At 34.8% G+C, this 26,586-nt stretch overlaps 1 protein-coding gene across 1 annotated transcript; it reads right to left on the reverse strand.

Annotated features, from left to right (window-relative positions):
- Window positions 1–7,590: 7,590 nt before the first annotated feature.
- Window positions 7,591–8,588, reverse strand: LOC141497421 (olfactory receptor 7D4-like). Its single transcript, XM_074200069.1, has one exon. It carries the CDS (start codon window positions 8,527–8,529, stop codon window positions 7,591–7,593), a length of 939 nt encoding a protein of 312 aa, XP_074056170.1. The 5' UTR covers window positions 8,530–8,588.
- Between the last annotated feature and the right edge of the window lie 17,998 nt (window positions 8,589–26,586).

The raw sequence follows: 26,586 nt of genomic DNA on the forward strand, positions 1-26,586 counted from the left end.
GGTCATATGACATGAAGAGATTATACCCCAAGAATTTAAGGATGCCTCCACTGTCCCTCTCTATAAAGGTAAAAGGAATAGATTTTCCTGTGACAATCACAAAAATGTTTCTCTTTTAGTCATTGCCAATAAGATTCTTGCTGGAATCCTCCTCAGTAGGCTTATCCTGTAAATGGTCACCTCTCTGGGAGCCAGTGAAGCTTCAGAAAGGAATGAGGAGTGATCAACATATTAGCTGCCCCATAATTCCAGCAAAAATGTCAAGAATAGAACAGAGGTCTGTATACAATGTTTGTAGATCTGACCAAGACCTTTGATACTGTCATTTGTGAGAGTTTGTGGAAAATTATATCAAAATTTTGTTGGCCTGAGAAGTCCATTATTTTATGTCAATTTCATGACAATGTGTTTGCCCAGGTCCTGGACAGGAGATAATAATGATGTGATTTCTCAGTCACCAAAAGCTATGTCCTTGCTCCCATGCTTTTTTTTCTTTAAATATTTTATTTGTTTTTCCAACTATGTGCTACAGTAGCTTTCACCAATTTTTTTTTGCAAGGATTTGAGTTTTAAATTTTTCTTCCTTCCCCCTCACTCTGACAGAGAGTAATCTGATATAGGTCTTACATTTATAACCATACTAAATATAGATCCATATTGATCATGTTCTGAGAGAGGAATCAGATCCAAATGGAAGAAAGAAAATATCAAAGAGAAAAAAATGACATAATACAAAAGACAACTTTTAAAAACTCATTTCACTCATTTCACTCAGCCTCAATTCATGCAAGTCTTTCTAGGCTTGCCTGAAATACCATCCCTCATGATTTCATATAGAAGAATAGTGTTCCATCACATCCATATATCACAATTTGTTCAGTATTCCTTAATTGATAGACATCCCTTCAATTTCCAATTCTTTGCCACTATAAAAAAAAGCTGCTATGAATATGTTTGTACATGTAGAATTTTTACCCTTGGGATACAGACATACATATATTTGACAGAATGATCAGAAGAATAGTTCATGGACAATATCTGTCAGTCCAAAACTTTAGTGATGATAAGAAAGTTTGGATTAGTAGGCAGTGAGTTCCCAGAATTTGAATTTCTAAGAAAAGGTGGCAGATTTTCTAGGACAGGGATCACTAAAGAATAAGCCTAAGCTTGAGAGTTCCCAAATTCAAGGGATAAAAAATGTTTCCTGGGTGAATTCCAGTTTTGAAGATAGAAGAAAGCCCAAATGACCCCTATAGCTGAAGTACTAAAATTACCTAGGAGAAAAAGAATTAAGAGCTTGCCACTATAAACCTCTCCATTATAGTGAACTATTTAGACTATACCAGACCAATACCAAGTATATTGCTAAATCAGTAACACTGAAGAGCCTCCAAACCTCAGAGAACTAGGTAGGACTTTGCAGAAAAATAGAAACCCAGGGAAATGTCAGAGGGTTGTTCCCTGACAACTGGTAGATAACCTGATGTTTCATCTGGAGCTTCCTTCTTCAGAACACATTTTCTATTTCCCTTTTAGTTTGATGTGCTGTTGGTGATGGTGCAGAATAGTCTTGTGCTATTCACATATCTTTCCTTAGTCTGTGAAGTTATTCTCTAAGATTTTTTTTTATTTTTGAGGACTTATTTTGTGTTCTTCAACTTTGCTGAAACTATTGCCTTGATTAGTATCTTTTTTGAGTCTTAGTATTTCCCAAGTATATCATCTTTTTTTTTTTTTTTTTTTTTTTTTAGATTTGTCAAGGCAATGGGGTTAAGTGGCTTACCCAAGGCCACACAGCTAGGTAATTATTAAATGTCTGAGACCGGATTTGAACCCAGATACTCCTGACTCTGGTGCTCTATCCACTGCACCACCTAGCTGCCCCCCAAATATATCATCTTGTTGCTCAGATGTTATGTTATTTCCAAATCTTCCTGTGCCCTGTGAAATTTTCTTTTTTTTTTTCTTTAGATTTTTGCAAGGCAAATGGGGTTAAGTGGCTTGCCCAAGGCTACACAGCTAGGTAATTATTAAGTGTCTGAGACCAGATTTGAACCCAGGTAGTCCTGACTTCAAGGCGGTTGCTTTATCCACTATGCCACCTAGCCGCCCCCTTTGAAATTTTCTTGAAAAAAAAATGCTGCTTGTTTGCCTATCTTTCTGCAGTTAATTTTACAGAGGAGGAAACTGAGGCAAAAAGGGTTAAGTAATTTTGCTAGTTACATGGTTAATAAATGTCTGAGGCTAAATTTGAACTCAGAAAAAAAAGGGTCTTTCTGATCCAGGCTCTGTGGTCTATCTAATACACCATCTACATGTCCCATACCAATATATTATCTGTAAATAAGAATAGTTTTATCTCCTCTTTATCTATTTTTATTTCTTTTATTGTCTCTCCCATTTCTTATTGCTGTTGCTATAATTTCCAGACCAATATCACTAGCCTTCCCTTACTTCTGTATGTATTGAAGAGTTTCTATAGTGTCCCCATTCATTGCTTGTTTCAGGTTTTAGACACACGCTTTTCATGATGTTAAGTAAAGTTGCCTTCTATTTTGTATTTTTTTACATTGTAGCTTGTTTGATCATGCAGTAGAATTGTGATTTGTCAAAGGTTTTATTTTGATCTACTGAAATGACCATGTTGTTTGCTGTATTTGAATTTTTAATATGTAAGATTATATTGATTTGCTTTTCAAATTTGTGTTTTGGTTTTTGCAAAACAATGGGGTTAAAAGACTTGCCCAAGGTCTCACAGCTAGTATCAAGTTTCTGAGATTGGATTTGAATTGAGCTCCTCCTAACTCCAGGGCCGGTGCTCTAACCACTGTGCAAACTAGCTGCCCCTGTTTTTAAAATATTGATGTATCTTTTCAGTCCTGGCATTAAGTTGACTTGGTGGTAGTAAATGATTTTTTGGATTATTATTCTCTCCTAGAAGCAAAGTTCATATGGAGGACAAAATGGTCAAGGATATGAAGAAAATTAATGACCAAAAAACTCAGAGGAAGGTGACCTAGCCATAACAGACCTAAAATTATATTATAAAGCATCAGCTTTCCAAACTTGTTTGGTACCGCCTAAGAACTAGAATGGTAGATTAGTGGAGAAAAATTAGATAAAAAAAACTGTAGTAGGAGACTTTAGTGATCTACTGTTCGATAAAGGAAAAAAAATTCCAGATTCTGGAATAAAAACTCAGCAAATTTTGTTAAACTGCGGGGAATACTGGAAAATCATATGACAAAAGCTAGGCATAGACAACAAACATCTCACATCCTAAAACAAGATAAGACTAAAATGGATACAGAATTTATATATAAAAGGTGATGCAATATGAAAGTTATGTGAAAAAAAGTATCATTTGTTGGATGTCTGGAAGGAGGTAGAATTTATGACAAAGAAAAGATGAGAATATTATAAAATGCAAATTGGATAGTTTTCATTACCAGAAATGAAGAAGTTTTTGCACAACTGAAAGCAATGAGACCAAGATTAAAAGGAATATAACAAGTTGGGAAATAATTTTTATAACTTATGTTGCTGGTAAAAAAATTCACTTGAAAAATAAATACAGGGGGAATCTAGGTGGCACAATGGATAGAGCAGTGGCCCTGGAGTCAGGAGTACCTGAGTTCAAATCTGGCCTCAGACACTTAATAATTACCTAGCTGTGTGGCCTTGAGAAAGCTACTTAACCTCATTTGCCTTGCAAAAACTTAAAAAAAAGGAAAGAAATTGGGTGTCTCAATGTATTTCAACAAATATCTAATGAATGTGTGCTAATGAATTTGATATCAAGGAAATAGAAATTTACCTATTGAAGGAAAAACAGAAAACAATATACACATCTTGGGAAGCTAAATCAATACACAAGTAACAATTTTTCAAACCTGGATAAGTAATACAGCTTTTGTACTTTTTAGGAAAGCTCATTTGATATATCTAATAGCATTTTTGTAGAGAAGTAGGTGAAATGCATTTAGTGGTATATACATGGATTGGAAACTGCATGAGCAGTCATGATGGTAATTATCATGAATATATTGTTTCATATTTTGCAGAATACTTTACATATATTAATTAATATTAATTCAATAAGTTAATATATTAATACATTTAATGCTCAAAAGAATTCTGTCAGGTGGGTGCTATTTTTAATCCTCATTTAAAATAGGAGGAAACTGAGAACAAGAGTCTGATTGAAGAGCTAAACTTTGTATAGGCCCTGTGCAAATGTGGCAGAACGGAGTCCTTGAAACTTCTGGGTGCCTGGAAACTTCTCAGTTATGAAAATGTAACTTCCTAGTGGTCTTGCACCATCTACCCCTAAGTCTGGGAACAACCTGACAGGGAGGCATGTCATACTCAAAAAAGTGACCCTGCAGTCATGAGTTGTACCATAGATCTTTTGTGTCACCAAATGTTCATCAGATGTTGAGTAAACTAAGCGTTGCTGTATTTCCTGCTTCTGTAACTAGCACTTATGCTTGTAAAGCTCTCTCCCCTCTGTGGTTTTAGCCTTTATAAACTTCTTTCTCCCTTTGTTTGAGGCTGTACTATTTGAGTTGTTAGCCCCATACAATCCCCAGAAATAAACACCATCCTAAAATTCTGCTGATCTTGGTCTTGAGTCTGTTTCAGCACAACAGATGTATGAATGAACTTAGAAATTCTTGACTCAAAGTCCCATTGTCTATCCACAGGAACATCTTGTCTTTAATGGTTCTGGAGATGACAGACTATCTCCAATTTCTGTCCAAGCAACTCTGCTGGCCTTGTGTCATTTAATTATTTTTATAAATGGCTTCCATAAATATCATCAAATCTTTAGGTGAAAGACAAAGCTATCAAGAATAATTAATTCATTAGATGGAAATAGACAAACTCAAAAATATTTAAAAAGTTTAAGCCATTCAAAAAAAGACCTTAGGGTCTTAGGGGATTAAATTTAAATATGAAATGAGCAATATGAAGTGACAACTACAGAGGTTAATGTAATCACAGGCTGGATCAAGAAAAACATAAAATAAGGGAAGCTAGATTAATTGTATTGCCATTTCTTTATATGCTGCTCACATCTGATTGCATCAAAAATATTTTATTTCAATCTGGACACTATAATTCCAAAATGACTTTGACAAGTTGTAAAAAAAGATGAAGAAAAAAACAAGCAAGATTGTGAAAAGTCTTGTATTCATTTCATTTGGAAATGATGGATGAACTGGGAATGTTTTACATATTGAAGGAAAGGCTGAATTCTGGAACAATGGATATTTTAAAGTGTTTTAAACAAGAAGGATTAGTTTTGCTTTGTTTGAGCCCAGAGAGAAGGATCAGAGTCCATCAGAGGCAAAAGTTGGAAGTTGCCAAGAGACAAATTTAATCTTGAAGTTAGAAATAATTTTAATACAATTACAGTTGTCCCAAAATGAAATGAGTGGACAACTCTAAGCAAACAGTTCATTAAAAAACTTCAAGCATAAAAGGAAAGAACATTTGTTAGGTATATCATAAAATGGATTACTCCCTTCAGGTTTGGGATGGTCTTTGAAATTCAAAATTCCATGACTTTCTGATGTTGAGTTGATGATCATCAAAAGAGATTGTTTTTGTTGTTCATACTTGTTCTCTAAGAGAGCCAATGACATGAGGAGGGTGATGTCTTGACTTGCACATGAAATGGAATTAAATGAATTAGATTATCACCACTCCTCATCCCTTGGCCTTCTTAAGATAATGTCTTTTTTCAGGTCCTTGTTTTTAAAGTAAGAGAAATGATGAGCCACGGAAGTGAAACTTGAAGAAAATGACTACAATGAGATGATTGACCAGAAGGAGGAGTAGGAGCCAGGGAAAGAACAAAAAAGGATCAGTTAGAGATACAGGAACTCCAATAAAGCTGTGCCGAAAACCAGAGATTAAAAAGAAAGGCAAAACCAAAACTATGAACTGATTAATAAGTTACAAGCTCAGATTTAGTGTATTTGAGATAGGAATTTTAGTAGAGTAGTGATTATAAAAGTTAGATTATCTGAGTATGGTGAATGAATGAATGGGAGGTAAGCAAGTGGATATTACTTTTTAGAAAAATGAACAGTGATTTAATAAGTCATGAGGAGGTTTCTGGTGGGTGCTGAAGAATTACAACTTTTGTAAGCAGAATCCAAGTAGCCTGGAAAGAAAAACCAAAAGACTAAAGATGCAAAAGGATAGTAGATGGGAAAATTAAAACCTCTATCAGAAGTCTAATGAATAGAAACTATTTCAGGAACTCATCTAAATATTCTTTCGCTCAAATCTGCCCTTAGTGCATGTAATGAGAATTCCAATACTTCATTTGCTGATTTTTTATTCTAATGTTTTCTATATTTCTTCTTGATTTGAGCACCTTGATTTCTTTACCTGAGTATTTCTTAATATACAGTGATGCCACACTCTACATATTAATATGCTACTTCTTTTAAATAGGTCATTATTTTCAGAGTTATATTATATTTTATTTTATTCTTTAGGGACCAAACGGATTCTTTAAGTATTGCTGAAATTAGCAGAAGATAAAGGAAAAAAGCAGCAGCAACAACAACTACTACAGCTGCCATGAGTTAATATGCAGTAAAGAAAGGTATAGAAGTATGAGAAGTTATTTAGGGGCTCATAATCCCTGAGAGTAGGAGGCCTTAACAAAGGATGATGAACCAGAGTTATAATTTAGTGATGGATTTATCCTACAAGGTAATTTTAAGGTCATAATTGTCTCTTTGCATATAACATTATTTCCCATTTATCATGATTGTCAGTCATACATTTGCATTTGTGAAATAATATCTAACGAAAACCATCTTTTTCCCTTTCTTTAGTAAGCTGGTGAAATTCCGAGTGTTTCAGTCAGTATGGTTCCTATTTTGTGACAATTTTCTTTCATATATGTTTTTGTGGATAGCTATGTAGTCATACTCCATCTCTTCTTTTTGCTTAATATTAGCAAAAAATAAGTAGCAGTTATAAGGAGATAGATATATACTCAGTCTGATGAAGAATTTTTACACAACTTAAGCACTCAGTCAAATAGTGTGAATGAACAATTATTTGGTAAGAAGTTGCAGGAAAGAAACTGGTGTCATTGGAGCTAAGGTATTTGAAGACTAGAAAAATAGGGACTAGGTTAGTAAGGAAACTGAATATTGAAAAAGAAAATATTGTATTTGATCTGGTATGCAAAAGGAAATCATGAGAATTCATTGCTTAGGAAAGGTAATTGACAGGATCAAGTTATTCTTTAGGAAAATCACTTTAGAGGCAGCTAGGTTGTGCAGTGGATAGAGCACTGGCCCTGGAGTCAGGAGTACCTGAGTTCAGATCTGGCCTCAGACACTTAATAATTACCTAGCTGTGTGGCTTTGGGCAAGTCACTTAACCCCATTGCCTTGCAAAAAACATCCTAAAAATAAAATTTTAAAAAAAAGAAAAATGGCTAAATGGAAGATGAATTTGAGTGGGGAGAAAATTGGAAGAATTCAACAGTTCACCTTTCCTATATTTCCTCCAAAAATATCTTTGTCCTGTTATAATTATCAGGAGCCAGTCTTGTCACAAGGAGGAGGTTATTCTGCTAATTAATTTCTGAAAAGCAACTTTTATGTCCTCATTCCTTAGTGCATAGATGAAGGGGTTCAACATGGGAGTGACCACAGCATACATTGCTGAGGCAACTGTACTCTTCCAGGAAGATTGTATAACTGAGGAGCTCAAATATACTCCAAGTGCTGTGCCATAGAATAAGGAAACAACACAGAGGTGAGATCCACAGGTAGAAAAGGCTTTATACTTACCCTGAGCAGATGGAATTTTCAAAATGGAAGAAAAGATCTGACTATAGGAGAAAAGGATCCCTATGAGGGGGAAAATACACAGCAATACAAATAAAATATATATCAAGATATAATTGATGAGTGTGTCAGAACAAGAAAGTTTTAGAACTTCAGCAAGATCACAGAAGAAGTGCTGAATTTCATTGGCTGTACAGAAGGAGAGACGTGTTACCAACAGACTGTGAAGAAGAGCATTTAGAAAACTTGTCGTCCAACACAAGAGTGCTAACAGGCCACAGAGCAGAGGGCTCATGATAGTTGTATAGCGTAGTGGGTGACAGATAGCCACAAAACGGTCATAGGCCATTGCAGTGAGGATGAAATTATCCAAATCAGCAAAAACCATAAGGAAATACATCTGAGCAAGACAGTCAGCATAGGAGATGGTTTTGTTTAGTGTTAAGATGCTCACCAACATCTTGGGGATTGTGGTGGATACCACACAAATATCCACAAAAGACAAATTGGAAAGGAAGAAATACATGGGGGTGTGGAGGTGAGAGTCAAAGCCAATGGCCAAGATTATCAGCAGATTTCCTATCACTGTGATGAAATACATGCCCAAGAATAATCCAAAGAGGGGCCCCTCCTGATCTGGTTTTTCAGAAAATCGCAGGAGGATGAATTCAGTGAATTGTGTTCCATTTTCTGGTGCCATGGGGCTGATTTTTCTGCTGGGAAAGACAAGAAGAGTATGACATCAAAATACAGCTATCCTTCTATCTAATAGAACTCTGACTCTTACCAGAGTCTAATTTTGAATTTCAAAGGTTTGTTCCTGTCTCTTCTACTATTACCTTTGTGATCATGGAAATTAACTATCTCCACATTCCACCTCAATTCAAGACAATGGACTTGGACCTAATGATTTCTAAGTTACCTTTTAATTTGGGTAGTCCTTGAACCCTTAACAGTCACATTTAGAAATGAGCAATTTATAATGAACATCTCAAATATTCTCAAAGCATTAATGTAGTGAACTCTAGGATAAAGAATATAATACAGGACAGTCAGCACAACAGAGAAAAAAACAATGATATGGTTTGAATGTAGCTTTTATCAGACCATTTTTCAACCAAAAGCATAAAATCACTTAGAAATTGTTAGGGATGTCATAGAATACAGCAGACAGAACTGTGCCCCAGCAAAAAACCTGGCACGAAAAGGTACCCGGCAAGAGGGCAGCTTGCCTTTCCTTGATGCCTCCATGGAAAGAAAACCTTTTAATTAGCTAATGGAATCTTTTCCACTCTATGTTTGCTCTCACCTTATTTGCTATTAAGTCAAAATATGACTTTTCGGGTTCGATCCAGTGCTCTCATTCTGCCCTCTGAGTCCTTGCAGAAAAAAAGTCCTTTTTTCTCCCAAATGACATTGCTATTAATATATGAAGACAGATCTTACTGCATATGTTTTCTCTCCAGCAACCAAAACTAGTTTCTTCAGCTGTTCTGCAAAGACACTGACTCCTCTCTCCCTTACATCATCTCCAGATTATCATGGTCCTTTCTAAATTATGGTTCCCAGAAATAAAACAGTGAATTCCAATTAAGGTCTGAATCTGGCAAACAACAATGGAATGATCACCTCCTTTTTGTAAATTATTTCTCTTTTAATTAAATAAAGGTTTTCTTAGAATATTTTGTTTGTCATATTCCTATTGACTCAAAATAAGTTAACAGTTTACTAAAAACCTTCAAATTACTTTCAAATGAGCATTAGGGTCTCAGTGTTAACTTTTCCCTTTCTTATAAAATGTACTGACACAAATCTGGTAACAAATAGTTAGGATCAGTCTTCCAATATTTAGTGAACTTGTGTTTCTGAGGTTGCCCTGAAATAACCAAGGACTGCATATATAAAAAGATAACTCTCTGAAACTCTGCTTCATCAGCCTTCAAAGGGTTTCAGAGTTCCAGACAATAATATCTTCAAGTTCTGACTACTATTCTCTAATCCCTCAAAATGCAACAATTCAGCTGACAGTATGTTTTAAGTTTCTTTTCTATGTTGCTTTTGGTTTTGAGCAAGGAAAAAAAAGGGACAATTCAATGGAAACAAATGCCCCTGGCTAACAATATTGTGTGTGCAAGAGGGTTCCCAGTTTAAATGGGACTATTCAGTCTAGGAAGATGTTTCTAGATAGAATAGAGTCAGGTCTAAGATTTTAAGGTAGAGTTAACAATTTCAGGGCTAACCTGTTTTAGGTTAACAATAATAATAAGGAACAATCTGAGTAAAAAAGACTGAATTTCTGGAAGATTAATTTCTTTGAGGATTTCAGAAACACTGAATCTCAGAATAAAAAGCACATACTAAACTCTTCCTACATGTTTAGATAGGCAGCATGAATTTGTTAAATATTATTATGTTCCAGAAACTCTGCTAAGAGCTAACGATGAAAATTCAAGAAATAAGAGATGGGAAGCAGGAATATGCATCTTATCAGTAAGAAGGAATGGTGATAGCCTGGAAACTCAGAGGCATAGACAAGATAACAAAGACTGACCCTACTGAGATCTTGTCCAATATGGGGAATTCCCTGAAGGAACTCACCAGTGGCAAAAGGAAGGGGGCATGGGGAATTATTTTTGAGAGTGAGAAGGTCCTGGGCACTGAGTCATGGCTATGAAATTCAAAGACTTATAAACACTTTAGGAAGAGTGATGCCAGCCAATATCTGATAGAGCCCATTCCATATTTGCAAAACTCTAAGTGAGTAGAATGTTGTTTGTTAGTCTATTAGCATTCTGAGATAAAGTCCAAATGCATCATTTTGTCATATTCTCTTTCCTTCATATACTTAAAGAAAACACCATCTCCAGATAAAGTATGAGCAGACTACATATCTATTTTAGGCAGACACTTTGTAGAACAAATGAGAGGATACATGGAGAGATGAAGAAAAGCAGTTTTTTCCTCATTTTAGAATTGGTAGCCTCATGAAATTTCTCAAAAGTACTGTTTAATTTCTGCCTGCATTTCTACTTGCATACAGATGATAGGATTATTAGGATGTTTTTCTTTCCATTTTATCTAAATTTTTATTTGAAATTTCCTAGTATTAGTCCTAGTTTTGCTCCTTGAGATCAAGCAAAACCCCTAATCTTTTTCATGACAGTCTTTTAAATGCTTAAAAGCAATTGTCTACCCCTTCCTCAGTGTGATATCACATATCCAAATTGGGACAGCTAGGTGGCCCAGTGGATAGAGCACTGGGCCTTGGAATCAGGAGAATGGAAGTTCGAATCCAACCTCAGACCCTTGACATTTACTAGCTTTGCGACCTTGGACCAGTCATTTAACTCTGATTACCTCACATTCAGGGTCACCTCTAGTCATCCTGCTTCATATCTGTCCCATGGACCTGGATGGCTCTGGAGGATGAAGTGAGACTGGTAACTTAGCACAGTCCCCCCCTCACTCAAATCTAATTCATGTGCTTGTTAGGACATTACCTCCCTGATGTCATAGTATTCTTCAAGAAAGAAGGACAAATATCAATACATACCCAATCTTACCTGTTCCTTAATACCCTTCTCTCCATCTCTACCCTCACCCCAGTCTTACCCACATCCTTGGAGGCAGATAAAGTAAGTGACTCTTGGTCACAATATGATTACATCCTATACCACCAAATAACCTGCTATTTATTACCAGACTCTTCCTGGATCTTACCCACAGTAGAACTCCAGAAATACTAGTGACTATTGATATGTTAATGTGTGCTATGTTAATATGTTAATGTTAATTCTGCTCATACAGAAGAATGGGAATAGGAAAGGAAAGTGGAAAGGAAAAGGAGATAGGAGAGGGGAAATAATATTTCATGTCATCTGGTCTATCTCCAATTAGAATTAGAAAGAGAGAGGGAAAATGGACCAGCAAGACAAGGTAGATAAAAGATGGCAAAATCAGTAACATTTACATAAGGACAGTAGGTAGACAGCAACAGGAAGTGACAATAAATTGTTAAGACAACCTGAGGAATGGGCATAGATAATGCAGTAATGATTCATATATCAATCAATGGCTTTAAAATGCTAAATCAGCTGTCTTAATGACACAGGTAGGAAAGAACCAGGGAATTGGACAGAGCTTTCTTAAGTCCTTATGGTTCAGTAGTAGTAGTAGTAGTACACAAAAGAAAGGAAATTGAATTTTCCTCATTACTAGAGGAACTGAGAATTTCTACTCATTCCCCTACTCCTCATTCAGATTTGGTTCCATTTAATTTTCCCAACCATATTTAGAGTATGTGCCTGTGTTCTCATCTTATATTTCTTCTGATAATCTTCCTAGGAATTAAAGCCCTGAATGACAGTGTAATCAGAGCTTATCACCCAGTGGATAGCGCACAAGGTCTGGAAGTTTGTAATGAGGGCCAGACTCTCTAACCTAAAAAGAGCTGGTGGGTATGTTGAAATAAGTGTCCATGATCTGAAAATAGACAAGAAAATGAAGAGTTTACTAAGCCCAGCTGCCATTCAGGTAATATCAGTCATTGACACTTTGTATGGAAAGGGTATTTACTATAACCTAATAATTTTGATTGTGAATGATAATAAAGCCTCTTTACTAGACTTTACATTGGTAAACATTTACATTTCGTAAGGATGGTTCCTAATGTTTGGATTGTACTTGACTCGTATAGACTGGGACAAAGAAAATAAAATATTAATTATCTGAAAAAATTTTTCACCAAGAAATTCCACAAAGATTTCATTTGACCTTTCAAAATATACAATGAAGTTAATAAGTCATTTTTAATGCCCATTTTATGCCTCAGAGTCCAGGAGGGAAAGTAATTGGACCAAGTTCCTATTTCTGGTTAATGGAAAGGCTGTAAATTGAACCTTTATATAAAGGTTATTTTATTCTCTTGTGATTTTTCTCCAAACTTGACTCTAGACTAAACTCAGGGCTTTCAAATAAATTCCATCAGATTTTCTTGCTTTATCAATTGGATTAGGCTATGATCTGAGTGATACTGAGTTGAGAAAAGCTTGCATTTCTGAACACGCAACAACTGATGATATCTCTTTTTCTCTTACTTCCCTCCTCTTTTATTCTTCTCTCTCTTCAAAATTTCCCACCTCCAATCACTTACTGAACATCACCAAGGGTCAAGGTTTGACTGACTCTATCTTTTGGAAAGAAAGGCAAAGGCGGAAGGCTCCCAGAAGATATAAAGAGTTTCAGGGAGTTAGACTGATATCTCTGAGAGGCACAAGCAGACTTTCACCTTTTAGACTGGTATTTAGTCCTGTTGGGGAACAGGAAAATATTTGAAGTTTCTAGTGCCTAAGAGATTTAATTCCCCAAACTCTTCATTAGAAAAAAATGCATAATTGGTTTTCCACTCTTTACAGCTGAAATCCCTTGTGGCAGAAAACTATGGCAGAAATCTTAATAACAAGGAGAATTGTTTAGCTTTGCTCAAGGAAAATATCAAACTCTGGAGATCTTGAGTAGGAATTAAACCTCAGGGACCTCAAGAACTTTAGTCCACTTTGAATAACTGATTGAGTTCTCAAATAGGAATCCACTGCATCCCAAAGCATTCCATTCTACTGTTGTAATATTTTAATTGCAAGAATGCTTTTTGCTTCTGCAGAGTGAAATTCATCCTCCCTGTAGATTTACCTCATTGCTTCTCTTTCTGTCTTCTGGGATCAAACTGGCAAGTCTAATTACTCTTCCTCATCAAATATTTTCAAACTCATGAAGACAGGCGTCTAGTCCAACTGAAGTTTTTTCATCTCCATGACCAACATCTATCATTTTGTTCCTCATACGTATTATCTTTGTTAAATACCTTCCCAACCCAAATCTAACACCAACATTTATTTTTATTAAATTTCATCTGATTTGGTTTGACTCGATAATATAATTGACAGAAAATTTAAGTTAGAAATTTTAAGCTTTATTCACTAAGGTCTTAGTTCTAACTTGGTGACTGTGAGGAATATATGGGTGTTTGGGTTCCACAAGAATGTGAAGGGAGAATTGTTAGTTTACATTACAAAGACTGGGGTCTGGCTTTGGGTGTACCAAGTTAAAATCAAAATATTTAGTCTCAATCTGATAAAAAAAACTGAGATTAGGAAGGATGTGCCTAAATTAACCTAGGTTCTTGACCTTCTCCTTTGCACATGCTCAAGGAGATAGCTGTTCTTACTCATAAAGAACAGGGAGAGAAAAATGTATGAGGAGCAATGTAACAATTAGATTGTGACCCCAACCTATGGTTGGCATGAAATGGCAGGAGCAAATCCTTTAAAACTGCATAAAAGACCTTTCTTTTCTGGGATTCCCCCCTCCCAGTCTTGAGAGAGTTGGGTCATTTTGTTAAGATATCTTAATAAAAAACTTAATCACTCTGGAATAAGTATTTAAAGACATTTATAACAATTTGGGCACTCATTCAAGATATTATAATGTAAATCTCTCAAGAAACTAATGCATGAAAATGGCTTGATTTCAAGCCCACTTTCTTGGTATTCTTTGCTGGCGAAATATCTCAGAGATTCCTGGGAAGATGGAGTTGGGGTTTGGAATCAAGAGTAATTAAAATGATGAGGTGGGGGTGGGGTAAAAACCTTGGTAAGGAATGATCTCCAGGGTTGGTATAGTAGTGACCAACACTGCCCTGGCTGGCTGAGAAGTGCTCCAGGAAGGAGATATATCCCAAAGGAGAGGCCAGAGGGGATTTGCGTTCCTTCTCCAGGAATTTCCCCCAAATCTTAAAACCCACCCAGGTGAAGGCTGCAGGTTGGACAGAGGAGTCAAGGGAGCCTCATGGTCAGGAGTTAGAAGCCAGAAGTCAGAAGGATGGAAGCCGATTGGATTCAGTTTCAAACTGGAGGAGCTGGGAGTTGGGCCCAGGAGTTTCAGAAGGTAGGGGAGAAGGAAGAAGTCTGGAAGTAAGTCTTCAGAGATGAGCCCCCTCCCTCACTGAGCTGGTGTATAGAGTTAAAGAGAAAAGGGGAGGGGAACTCTTAAACAGAAAAGTTGTGGTTGGGAAGAGTTTAGAAGAGAAAGGGCTTTTAAAGGAAAGATTGAGAAGTTATAGAAGAGAAGATTTCTTAATCTTAGGACTGTTTGGGAAAGATTCCATTTTTCATCCCTTAGTTGGGGAAAGGGGGTGGGAGTTTGGACACATGGCAGTCTTGATCCCATCTGCCATCTTGTTAAGACTTGAACCCTAAACTGATGTGAAGTGAGAAGTGCACTGCCCATCCATGGGGGGGGGGGGTGGCGAGGGAGGAGAATTAAAATCCTTAAGCCTTAAAGGGAAAGACACCCTGACATAGGTGGGGTATATGATTAGGAAAGGGAGAAAATATAAAATCCAGGGGTTAGGAGACACATTTATTGAAAGGAAATCATGTTTGATGAATGTCTCTGTTCTGGCCACATGACCTAAAAGTGCTGACTACCTCCATTTTTAAAGTTTCTGAACTAGAGTTTGGGGAATCATTCTGAGGGTTGTAAAAGAGGAATGTTAGTGTTGTTATATTCTGACAATTTTGTACAGAATGAGAGGAATTAAATAACATAGACTGTTCAATTAGTTTGGGATTTTAAACTCTATTGTAACACCTTTGAGTTAAAGAAAAGTGGAATTGGATTAACTAAAAAGAAAAATGCCTATGTTATCAAGGACATTTACTGATTTCTTTTGGAAAAAAAGCTCTAATTCATTTTAATGTTAAGCCTAATAATTTATAAGAATTGTATTTTTATGTTGGATGGAGTTTTTGAAATGTGAGCACTGGATTCTCTGTATAGGGAACACTAAAGCTTTTATCAAACTAAACTGTTAGAAACTTCATTTGTATAGTTGATAGCAAACTAGGTGAACTGATGTTTCATCTAATCATTTAGTCCCTTTTTATCAGATTAACCATGGTATTTATAAGAATTGTATAGGGATTTTAAATGTAATATATATGAAATTGGAATCTTGGAGAATTTGGGTACAACTGATGTGTGGGGCTCTGAAAATTAATTGAAACCCAAATCTAAAGAATGATTTGATCAAACAACAAATCAAATACATAATAAATAATTTCATTCAAAACAATGACAATAAGAAAACAACACACTAAAACTTCTGGGATACAGTCAAAGCAGTTTTTATGGGAAATTTCATATCTCTAAATGCTTACATGAATAAAATAGAGAAAGAAGAGATCAACGAATTGAGTATACAATTTAAAAAGCTAGAGAAATAACAAATCAAAATCCAAAATTAAATACCAAAAAAAAAGAAATTATAAAAATTAAAGGAGAATTCAATAAAATCAAAAGTAAGCAAAACTAAGAGTTGGTTTTATGAGAAAAAACAAAGTAAATAAACTGATGGTGAATTTGATTTAAAAAAATAAAAGAAAAAACAAATTACCAGTATCAAAAAAAAAAAAGGAAAGATGTGAATTCACTACCAATGGAGAGAAAATTAAAACAATAATTCAGAGCTACATGGTTCAACTTTAGGCCAACAAATCTGACAATTCAAGAGCAATGAAGATTTATAAAAAATGTAAATTGTACCAGTTAATGTAAGATGAAATTAAATATTTAAATTATTTTGTGTCAGAATGTAAAATTGAACATGCCATCAATGAACTCCTTATAGGAAAAAAAGCAAAATAAACAAATAACAAACAAACAAACAACCACAACAACAACAAAAATTCCAGGTCAGATGAATTCACAAGTGAATTCTACAAAACATTTGAAGAACAATTCATTCTAATTCTACATAAACTATTTGAAAGAATAAGTGAAAAAAGTTCTGTAAATTCCTTCTAAGATACCAGTATGTTGTTGATATGCAAACAAGAGAAAAATAGAAAAAAGAAAATTATACAACAATTTCCATGATTACTGATGCAAAAATTTTTAATAAAATATTAACAAAGTAATTATATCAAGTTTTAATTACTATAAAAACTATGATCAAGTAAAAATTATACCAAGAATGCTAGTTCAAAATTTATACCAAAGGCTAGTTCAATATAAGGAAAAACATCAGATAATTAGCCATTTCTAACCTAAGACAAATAATTTAATTATTTCAACAGATGCTGAAAAACCTTTTGACAAAACACAACTCTTATTTCTACTGAAAATACTAGAGTGCATAGAAATAAAATATGATTTTCCCTAAAACTATAAATATATCTTTTTAAAATCTCTGTATTTCCCTCCATGCTATCTTACCCCATTTATACTTTCTGCTTTCCTTTCCTCTTATTTCTCCTCACCAAATTTTACTCCCTCTCCTCTTTAACTTTTCTTTAAAATTTTTATTTTCAGTTTTATCTTTGTCTTCTCTTCTATCAGTCCCATCTTCCTTTTTCTTTCCCTTTCCCTTTCCCCCACCCCCACCCCCACTTCCCTCTAGAGTATGGTATATTTTTAAACCCAAGAGGAAATGTATCTTATTCTCTTTCTGGCCCAATTACTGAATAGGATTCACTCAGTGTTCACACCCTCCTTTCATTCCCTCTACTATAATAGGTCTTTGTGCCTCTTTACCTGGTGTTATTTATCCATTAATGCCTAACTTTTTCCTTCCTTTTATATTTTCATTGTTTAAATCCTATCTTGTATTTTCATATCTTAAATCAAATTATATTCTGTTTTTCTGACCTAAGTACTGTCAATCAACATTCTATCATCAAAGTACCATCAATCAGAGGTGATTGTTTAATACATTCAAAGGACTATCAAAGTACAAAGGTTGATTGATTGATTGATAAACAACATTGTCTCATAGCCACTAAGCACCCTCCCCTCTTCTGTCTCATTAGAAATATACTTTTCAAGACTCATGAATTCCATCAAATTATTATCACTTCACACCTCACCACCTTTTCAAATACCCTCTATGGACACATAATCCTCTTCAGCCAAAGCATCATGCAAAATCATTTCACTTCATGAATAATTTGTGCCCCTTTCTCACCAAGCATATTATCTCCCACATTCCCTCTGTTTTAGCTTCCCAACCATGGTACTTCAGCTACCCTTAACTAAATTATGGAATAAGATGATATCACTTTTTATTTTTTTATTTATTTATTTTTTAGGTTTTTGCAAGGCAAATGGGGTTAAGTGGCTTGCCCAAGGCCACATAGTTAGATAATTATTAAGTGTCTGAGAATGGATTGAACCAAGGTACTCCTGACTCCAGGACCAGTGCTTTATGCACTGCACCACCTAGCCACCCAGATAGCACTTTTTAAACTCTTTATGTTCAGCCCTTCTAAGTAGGTTCCCACCCTCTGTTCCTATGATACTACAAACCTCTAAATATCTAGTAAAGTAAAGTAACATCTTATTTATGTAATTTTAGAGACTATAAATACTCTAAGTAATGGGACGCTCTGAAAGTCTCTCTTAAAGGCTTTGCAACTGATTGAAAGGTATGAGAGATACTGACTTAGGACCAACTAGCATAGGATCCCCTCATCAGAGAAAATCCCTAACTCTTTGAGCAAGACAAATTAAAGTAGGTCAAAAGAAGCATGAGACCCATACGTTTTTCACCTAGGCTATTTGTCTAAAACATAAATATGTCATCTTGTTCCTCTACAATGGAAAGACAAAATTCAACCATACCCACATCCTCCAAATCCAATCTCTTCAAATATATTCAGTCCTTTAACTATCCTAAGAGAAATACAATTCTCAAAAGTGACAAGTGTTATCTCTTCCCTTGTAGGAAAAAGATGTTTGATGTTCTTGACTAATATTTGTTTTGTTTTGTATTTCCTCTTTCAGTTTACCTTTTAATGTATCTCTTGAATCTTGTGTTTGGAAATTGAATGCTCTGTTCAGGTCTGGCCTTTTTGTAGGAAATTTTGGAAGTTCTATATTTTAATGAACATCTATCTTTTACAGCAGAATGAAATAAAGGTTGTTTCATTCTGCATTTTAATTTATTACCTGTAGAGTTTGTATGAGTTATTGAGTCCACATTTGGGGAATCCCAGAATAAATTACATATATACTTCATTTTGAATTTTCTTGGAAATAAATTCTTAGACAAAGAAATATAAAGTCAAATAAAAAAGTGATATTTGGGATATCAGCACCCAGAATTACTCCAACTACCGAACATTTTGGTAATTCAGAATCTCACATAATAATATAAAGATAGCAATAAGCATATGCAGATTTATTGGATCCTCCCAAAAGCCATATCTACATTTAATAGATTCAGAAACTGAGCCTCTGATAGAGTAAATGAATTCCTAAAGATACAATGTTAGTGAGAATCAAAGGTGGTATTCAAACCTAAATAGTTTTAATCAAAATCCAGCACTCTATAGACTACACTATACTCTTTCTAATGATGACTTGGAATGACTAAAAATTAACAAAGTGCAAGGACTATTCCCTTTAATTTAGAAAAAAAAAACCAGATATCTTATTGTCTGATCTTGTTACCTCTTAGACTTCTCTTCTCTTTAAGGATATGATTTCTCTCTCATCACATCCAATTTGGATCAAGGTACAACATGGAAACAAAGTAAGGACTGACAGAGTGCTTTCTGTGGGGAGACTGGGGGGAGGAGGGAAGCAAGATAGGGTGAAAATTGTAAAATAAAAATAAATTTCAAAAAAAAAAGAAGAATGCAATGAAAAATTACCTGTGAGGGGACATCTTGAATAAATCTATGAATCGTATTTAAATCCTAAAACTCATAAAAAAGAGTTTTAAAAAGTATTTAAAGTAATAGAGGAAGACTAAAAATGGAAAAAAGAAATGAGAATCATGCAGGAAAAATATGGAAAAATGATTAAAGAAAAAATTTCCTTTAAAAGTAAAAATAACCAACAGGAAAAAGAATGTAACTATTCAAAAAATAAAATCTACCAAGAGGAAAAGGAATGCAGCTCTTCTAAAATTCAAAGCATCCAATTGGAAAGGGAATGCAACTTGGCAAAAGAAAACCAACTGGAAAAGGAAACACGAAAACTAACTGAAGAAAATAAAATCCTAAAAACTAGATGTGGACACATAGAAACCAATTAATCTATGACAGTACAGTATTCCATCAAACAAAGTAAAAGGACTGAAAAAATGATGAAAAAGTAAATTACATTTCAGGAAAAATAAATGACTTTGGAAAACAGATCCAGAGGAGATAATTTACAAATTACTGGAATACTACAAAAGCTGAATCAAATAAAAACAGCCTGGAAAATATCTTTCAGGAAATTATACGTAGAAATCATTCAAATTTGCTAGATAAAGAAGACAAAACATCCACTGAGAGAATACACAGAACTGCTTCAGAAAAGAGACTCCAGGTTAAAAACTCCAAGGACTATCATAGTCAAATTTCAAAATTCTCAAATAAAGGAGAAAATATCATAAGTAACAAAAAAGAAGCCATTTAAAAACAAAGGAAATACAATCAGACTTATACAGGATTTACCAGCTTCAACAGTGAAGCATTGGAGGACCTGGAATATCATATTTTGGAGGGCAAAGGACCTTGGAGTACAACCAAGAATTTACCACAGTGCCTAGGAATCCAAAATCCTTTGTCTTCTTCACTGGAGTTTGGCATTAACAGACATTGTCCATGAACTATTCATCTGGCCATTCTGTCAAGAATGTATTAGTTTCCTCCACATGATTTTTGGGAACTTTATTAGTGCCAGATAATTTCTATCCCTTGGGAAGAGTTGTGCTAATCTCATGAGCACTCTGTTCTGTTCTGACAAATCTGTGGATGAGGGAATGTAAGTACTATGTTTCTAAGACAAACAGTTGCCAAGGACCTTGAGGCAAGGCTGTGCTCAGGTCCAAATTGTATTTATTCTAAATCTGGACCTGCTTTGATGTATATTAGTTTAATTTCTTAACAGAGAAAAGACAAAATGAGCAAAAAGGAAAAAAGAAGAGACACAATAAAGGAAAAAAGAAAGGAGACTCTTACAATGCAACAGAGTACATTTTATGTCATGAGTTTGCCAACTGAAATCCAAGCAAGCCTTAGTTCTTGGAGGCTGCTCCAGTTTAAAAAAAACACAAACAAGCAAACAAGCAAACAAACCAAAAAGAAAAACCCCAACTAATCTGGGACTTCTGTGTTATCTCAATCAGGTTCACGTATGAGCAAACTTTGATGGCAAGATGGTCCCCAGTTACCTCCAAATAAAGATTAATAACCTATATTCCAAGTAATTGGACTAGAGATCATATCAAATTTGTGGGATATGGGGGATAACTTCACATTATTTTGCTTTTTTGCCAATTCATTGTGAATCATTTTGCTCATATATGCCATTAGGTATACTCCATCCTCCCAGTTCACCTTTAACTTCGTATTATTTCATAAAAGTCTTTTTTTGTATTTATTTGTATTCTTCACATTCACTTCTAAATACCGTTAAATTATGACTATAAACAAATTAATCAGAACCCACAAAAAGATGGAGCAAAACAATTTTGCTGTTTAAGATCACTTAAAAGATAAGCAGAAAATGTCTGTTGTACCAGGGTGGGAGAGGAGTGCAGATCACTGGCTTGATGTATCCCAATTAGTGGTACACCATGGCACAGAACTCTGGTCCAGAGAAGAGAAACAACAGTGGCATTTGATGGTATCAGTTCAGAGGACTATTGTTTATACAAGCCTGGACAGGATACTTTATTGAGTAGTAGCAAATGTCCCTAGACTTAGAAGCAGGGTACACATATTTTAGACTGTACAATTTATAGAGATAGGTGGACCAAGATTCCTGTGTGATGTAATGATAATGCCTGGAACCCTTATGAATATGCACAAAGTAATGGAAGTTGTAATCACAACCACTACATATACCCATCTGCTCAAGGATAGGTCGGGCAGTTGTTATATAGAGTTGGTAGGGTCAAAAATTTCTTTCTGCCTGGGCAGAGAGGGAACCAATTTGGGGTAAGGTTATATGATAGAAACCTCACCAACTGAGATTGGGGATGCTAATGGTTGGGGAAATACTTGACCTCCACAAAAATTTGTCTAAATTTGTGGATCTTCTCCCTGGGCACAGGATGAGAGTTAGGGATATGGAATCTCAATGTATATCCTAATTAGACTCCAAGCTGTAGTGGAAATAATTACCACTCAGAGAGCTAGGGCCTTGGGCTTGTTGGCAGACTAAGTCACATAAACAAGAGAGACAGTTATTCAATATAGATTCATATTAGACTATCTGTTGACTGGACAAAGAGGAATTTGTGGTAAATCAAACCTCTCAAGTTGCTGTCTAAATTTAGATGACAATGGTTAAATGGTAAGCAGAATAATTAAGGACATCAGAAAGTTGGCATATGCTACTGTTCAATTCTGGACAAGTTCATTTGGTACTTCTTGAATGAATTGATTTACTGGATAATGGTGGAAACAGTTGTTAGGTGTTATATTGCTGGCCCTGAGTGGGATAATCTTATTACCTGTGTTCTCCCCAAGCATGATCCAGTTGATTAACCAAACAGTACAAAAATTCTAATAGTAAAATAGGATGGGTTCATGTCTCTAATGAAGAGGAAGTAAAAATCTTATTGGAAATAGACAATAGTCTTGTCAATAACAAGAATTGTGTTTTAGAAAAGAAATCAGCTTATTAGGTGTGGAATCTAAATTCTTATTTTTAAAAATGGGAGAATTGTAATAAATGTGAGTATTAGGCTCCTTATCCAGGGGGAGATCAAAAAGTAACTTCAACTAATCATGGGTTGACCTAAGGTCTGTGTCCTTTTCTTTTGTACCTACTCAATGAAGTTAATATATATTACTATACACTCCCCTGTGCTCATTAATATAATGAGTATGGTGGGGAAAACATATAGGGGTAAAAGTGTCAGTTAGATTGTGACCCTGACCAATGATTGGTTTGAAGCAGATGACAAGTCTTTCCAAGTGAATATACGACTAGACATTATCTTAATTCCCTGCCTATTCTCTCTACAAGATATGGTCCTTCTCAAAGACGAGAAATTAACAAAAGCTATTTAAATCACTCTGGACTAAGAATTATTAATTGACAATAGTCCTATTTCTTATTAATGGCAAAAATGACTTGCTTCTGGGGCAAAGTCTGAGAAAACCTTGATATTGATCCAAGTTTTTTGGTTCTATACACTGATTTAAGCTATGATGTCTTTGAGAGATGCTACTTCAGTTTCCTTTATTTCCCACTTCCTCTTTTCCTCTCTCCTTTCAAACAATTCCCATCTCAATTATTTGCAGAACATCACCAAGGGAACATGTTTGGCTGACTGTAGCTGATGGAAATTAGAACAAAGAAGTTAGAAAATACAGTTTCCAGAAAAAGTAGAGAGTTTCAGGTAATTGAACTGATAATTACTGAAGACATAGACACTCTCCTTGCCTGAGATAGCTGGTATAATGGTGTTGTGGAGGAAGAGGGAGAATATTTGAAATTTCTAGTGGTTAAGAGGCTTCATGTCCCTAACACTTCATTAGAAAAATAAGATAATTGAATTTCAGATGACTACCCATGAAGGGGCAGGAAATTAAGGTTCAAAATTTCCAAACATTGACTGCTGTCCAGCATTGCCTAGGAAGTTGCCAAAATCTGGAGATTTTGAGGAAGAAGGGTCCTCAAAGAGTTCTTTGGGACAATCTGAATAATATATCATATTCCCAAGGAGGAATCCTCTGCATTTCAGGGTATCCCACTCCACTGTTGTAGTATATTAATTACAAGGAAATTTTTGATTCTGTTGAGCCAAAATCTGTCTCCATGTAGATTTACCTCATTTTGACTGCATTCATTATTTTGGGATCAAATAAAATTCATCTAATTACTCTTCTATAAGAGAACATTTCAAATCAACAATGACACCTATCATATTCAACTCATGATTTCTCTTCTCTAGAGCCAAATTTTCACATCCTTTAAATGGTCTTAATGCATATTATCTTTGTTAATTTGCCTTCCCATATTATAATGTTAAAAGCAGTCTAAGGCCACAATTAGATTTCCATGTAATTAGAATTGACTTATTATATATTATATTTGGTCATAATATTAAGATCAAGATCTTTCAAAATAAAATACATAATACTTTATTAAAGGCTCCGTTATTGAACTTCAACGCAACTAACCTAACTTTCTTGGTTATTAGATAAATAAATTCATTTCAATACATATAGTACCAATAATTTTGTAGTCATTCCAAATACTCATTAAAAGGATTATGGTATATGGAGAGAAATAATGACTTTAAATAGGAAGCTTGGGACTTCAATCCAGACTTTAATACATCTTAGCTTTATGTGTCTGGACCAGTCATGTATTATATCAGATGTTCAATTTCTGAATCTATAAATCTACTTTCAATGGTTTTTGTGAGACTCAGATAAAATAATGTATGCAAAGGGAACTATCAACTAAATCTGTATATACATGTTTTATAGTATTTTTCTTTATGTTATTATTGCTATTACTGCAAAATTTATTCCAGAGGCCTTCAAAGTCATAAAAATAACAGATAATTGATAAAATCATGGGTTTTGAACCATCAAATATCACTTGTTCTTCTTTTATTTTTCTGTCCTTGTCTCAGAATTTATTCCTAGGAAAGCTCAAAATAAATTTTTGAATTGGAGCTCATAAAAAGATGCAACAAATACATTAAAGCCTTAAAAATATTAACAAAATCTGCTTGCAACATAACTGCATTAAGTTGCAACATAACACCATTCAGGAACAACTGTCTGTCACTCCACTGGATAGTTCTTTCCCACAGGATCCTACACAGTTTTCTGTTCCTTGGACCCTATCAGTTCAGAAAAGAATCTTTTGTGGTCAATAATCAATCAATACCACTTTCATTGAATCTGTCATTGGACCTTGCTACCACCACCCTTTGCATCAATACCAATTTCATTGAATCTTTCACTGAATCTTGCTACCACCACTCTCTTCATTACAGTGAACTATTCTTTAAGCTATGGTAGCAGCAAGATTCAAAGATCTTAAATCTCATCTTCCTATGTGACTTTGTTTCTTCAGTTACAGGATTTCAGGTGAGTCATTTGGGCTCTCTTCTATCTTCCAAACTATATACCGTTCAGGTACTTTGTAGGCAAACCTCATTTTCTCCTTGAGAAAACTATACACACACACACACACACACACACACACACACACACACACACACACACATATATACATATATATATATTAAATAGATAGATATAGAATAGATATAGAATAGAGATAGAGATGGAGATGGAGATGGAGATGGAGATGGAGATGGAGATGGAGGTAGAGGTAGAGGTAGAGGTAGAGGTAGATGCAGATGTAGATGTAGATGGATATAGATATAGATATAGATATAGATATAGATATAGATATAGATGTAGATGTAGATGTAGATGTAGAAGTAGATGTAGATATAGATATCGATATCGATATATAGATTAGATATAGATATAGATATAGATATAGATATAGATGTAGATATAGATGTAGATGTAGATGTAGATATAGATGCAGGTATGGATATGGATATGCATATGCATATGGATATAGATATAGATATAGATATAGATATATAGATCTATAGATATGTTGGCTAAGAAATAGAGTGGTGGATAAATGGAATAGACTAGGCAGAATTGCAGGAAATGATTATAATAATCTACTGTCTGATAAACCCAAAGAGTCCAGCTATTGGGATAAAAACTCTTTCTTCAATAAAAACTGATGGGAAAATTGGAAGTTAGGATGAAAGAAACGTAGATTAGACCAACACCTCATACCCTATATAAATATAAGATCCAAATGGATACAGAATTTAGACATAAAAAACAATATTATAAACAGACTAGAAGATCAAGGAGTAGTTTACCTGTTAGATCTAAGGAAAGTGAAGTAGTTTATGACCAAGGAAGAGATGGAGAAAATCATTAAAAACAAGCTAGATAATTTTGATTACATTAAATTAAAAAGCTTTTGTACAGATTAAACCACTGTAATCAAGATCAAAAGAAATGTAGTAAATTGGGAATCAATTTTTGCAACTAGTATTTCAGACAAAGGACTTATTTCTAAACTATATAGAGAACTGAATCAAATTTTCAAAATAAAAAGTCATTCCCAATTGACAAATGGTTATAGGGTATGCAAAGGCAATTTACAGATGAGAAAATCAGAGTGATCTATAGTCATATGAAAAATTGCTCTAAATCATTACTCATTAGAGAAATGCAAATTAAAGCATCTCTGAGGTACTACCTCACACCTATCAGACTGGCCAATATGAGCAAAAAAGGCAATGATCAATGTTGGAAGAGATGTGGGAAATCTGGGACACTGATACATTGTTGGAGGAGCTGTGAACTCATCCAACCTTTCTGGAGAGCAAAAGTGTACATGCCTTTTGATCTAACAATACCACTTTTGGATCTATACCCTGAAGAGATTATGTAAAAGGGTAAGAACATCACTTGTACAAATATATTCATAGCAGCCCTGTTTGGTGGCAAAGAATTGGAAATTAAGTGAAAGTCCTTCAATTGGGGAATGGCTTGACAAACTGTGGTATATGTATGTCACGGAACATGATTGTTCTATTAGAAACCAGGAGGGATGGGAATTCATGGAAGCCAGGAAGGATTTGCATGAACTGATGCTGAGTGAGATAAGCAGAACCAAAAAACCATTGTAC

The sequence above is a fragment of the Macrotis lagotis genome, chromosome X, assembly GCF_037893015.1.
Source record: "Macrotis lagotis isolate mMagLag1 chromosome X, bilby.v1.9.chrom.fasta, whole genome shotgun sequence".
Lineage (NCBI taxonomy): Eukaryota > Metazoa > Chordata > Mammalia > Peramelemorphia > Peramelidae > Macrotis > Macrotis lagotis.

Bases quoted from the DNA above. Each gene is read 5' to 3' on its own strand.
- LOC141497421 (XM_074200069.1), bottom strand. From the start codon at position 8,529: ATGGCACCAGAAAATGGAACACAATTCACTGAATTCATCCTCCTGCGA.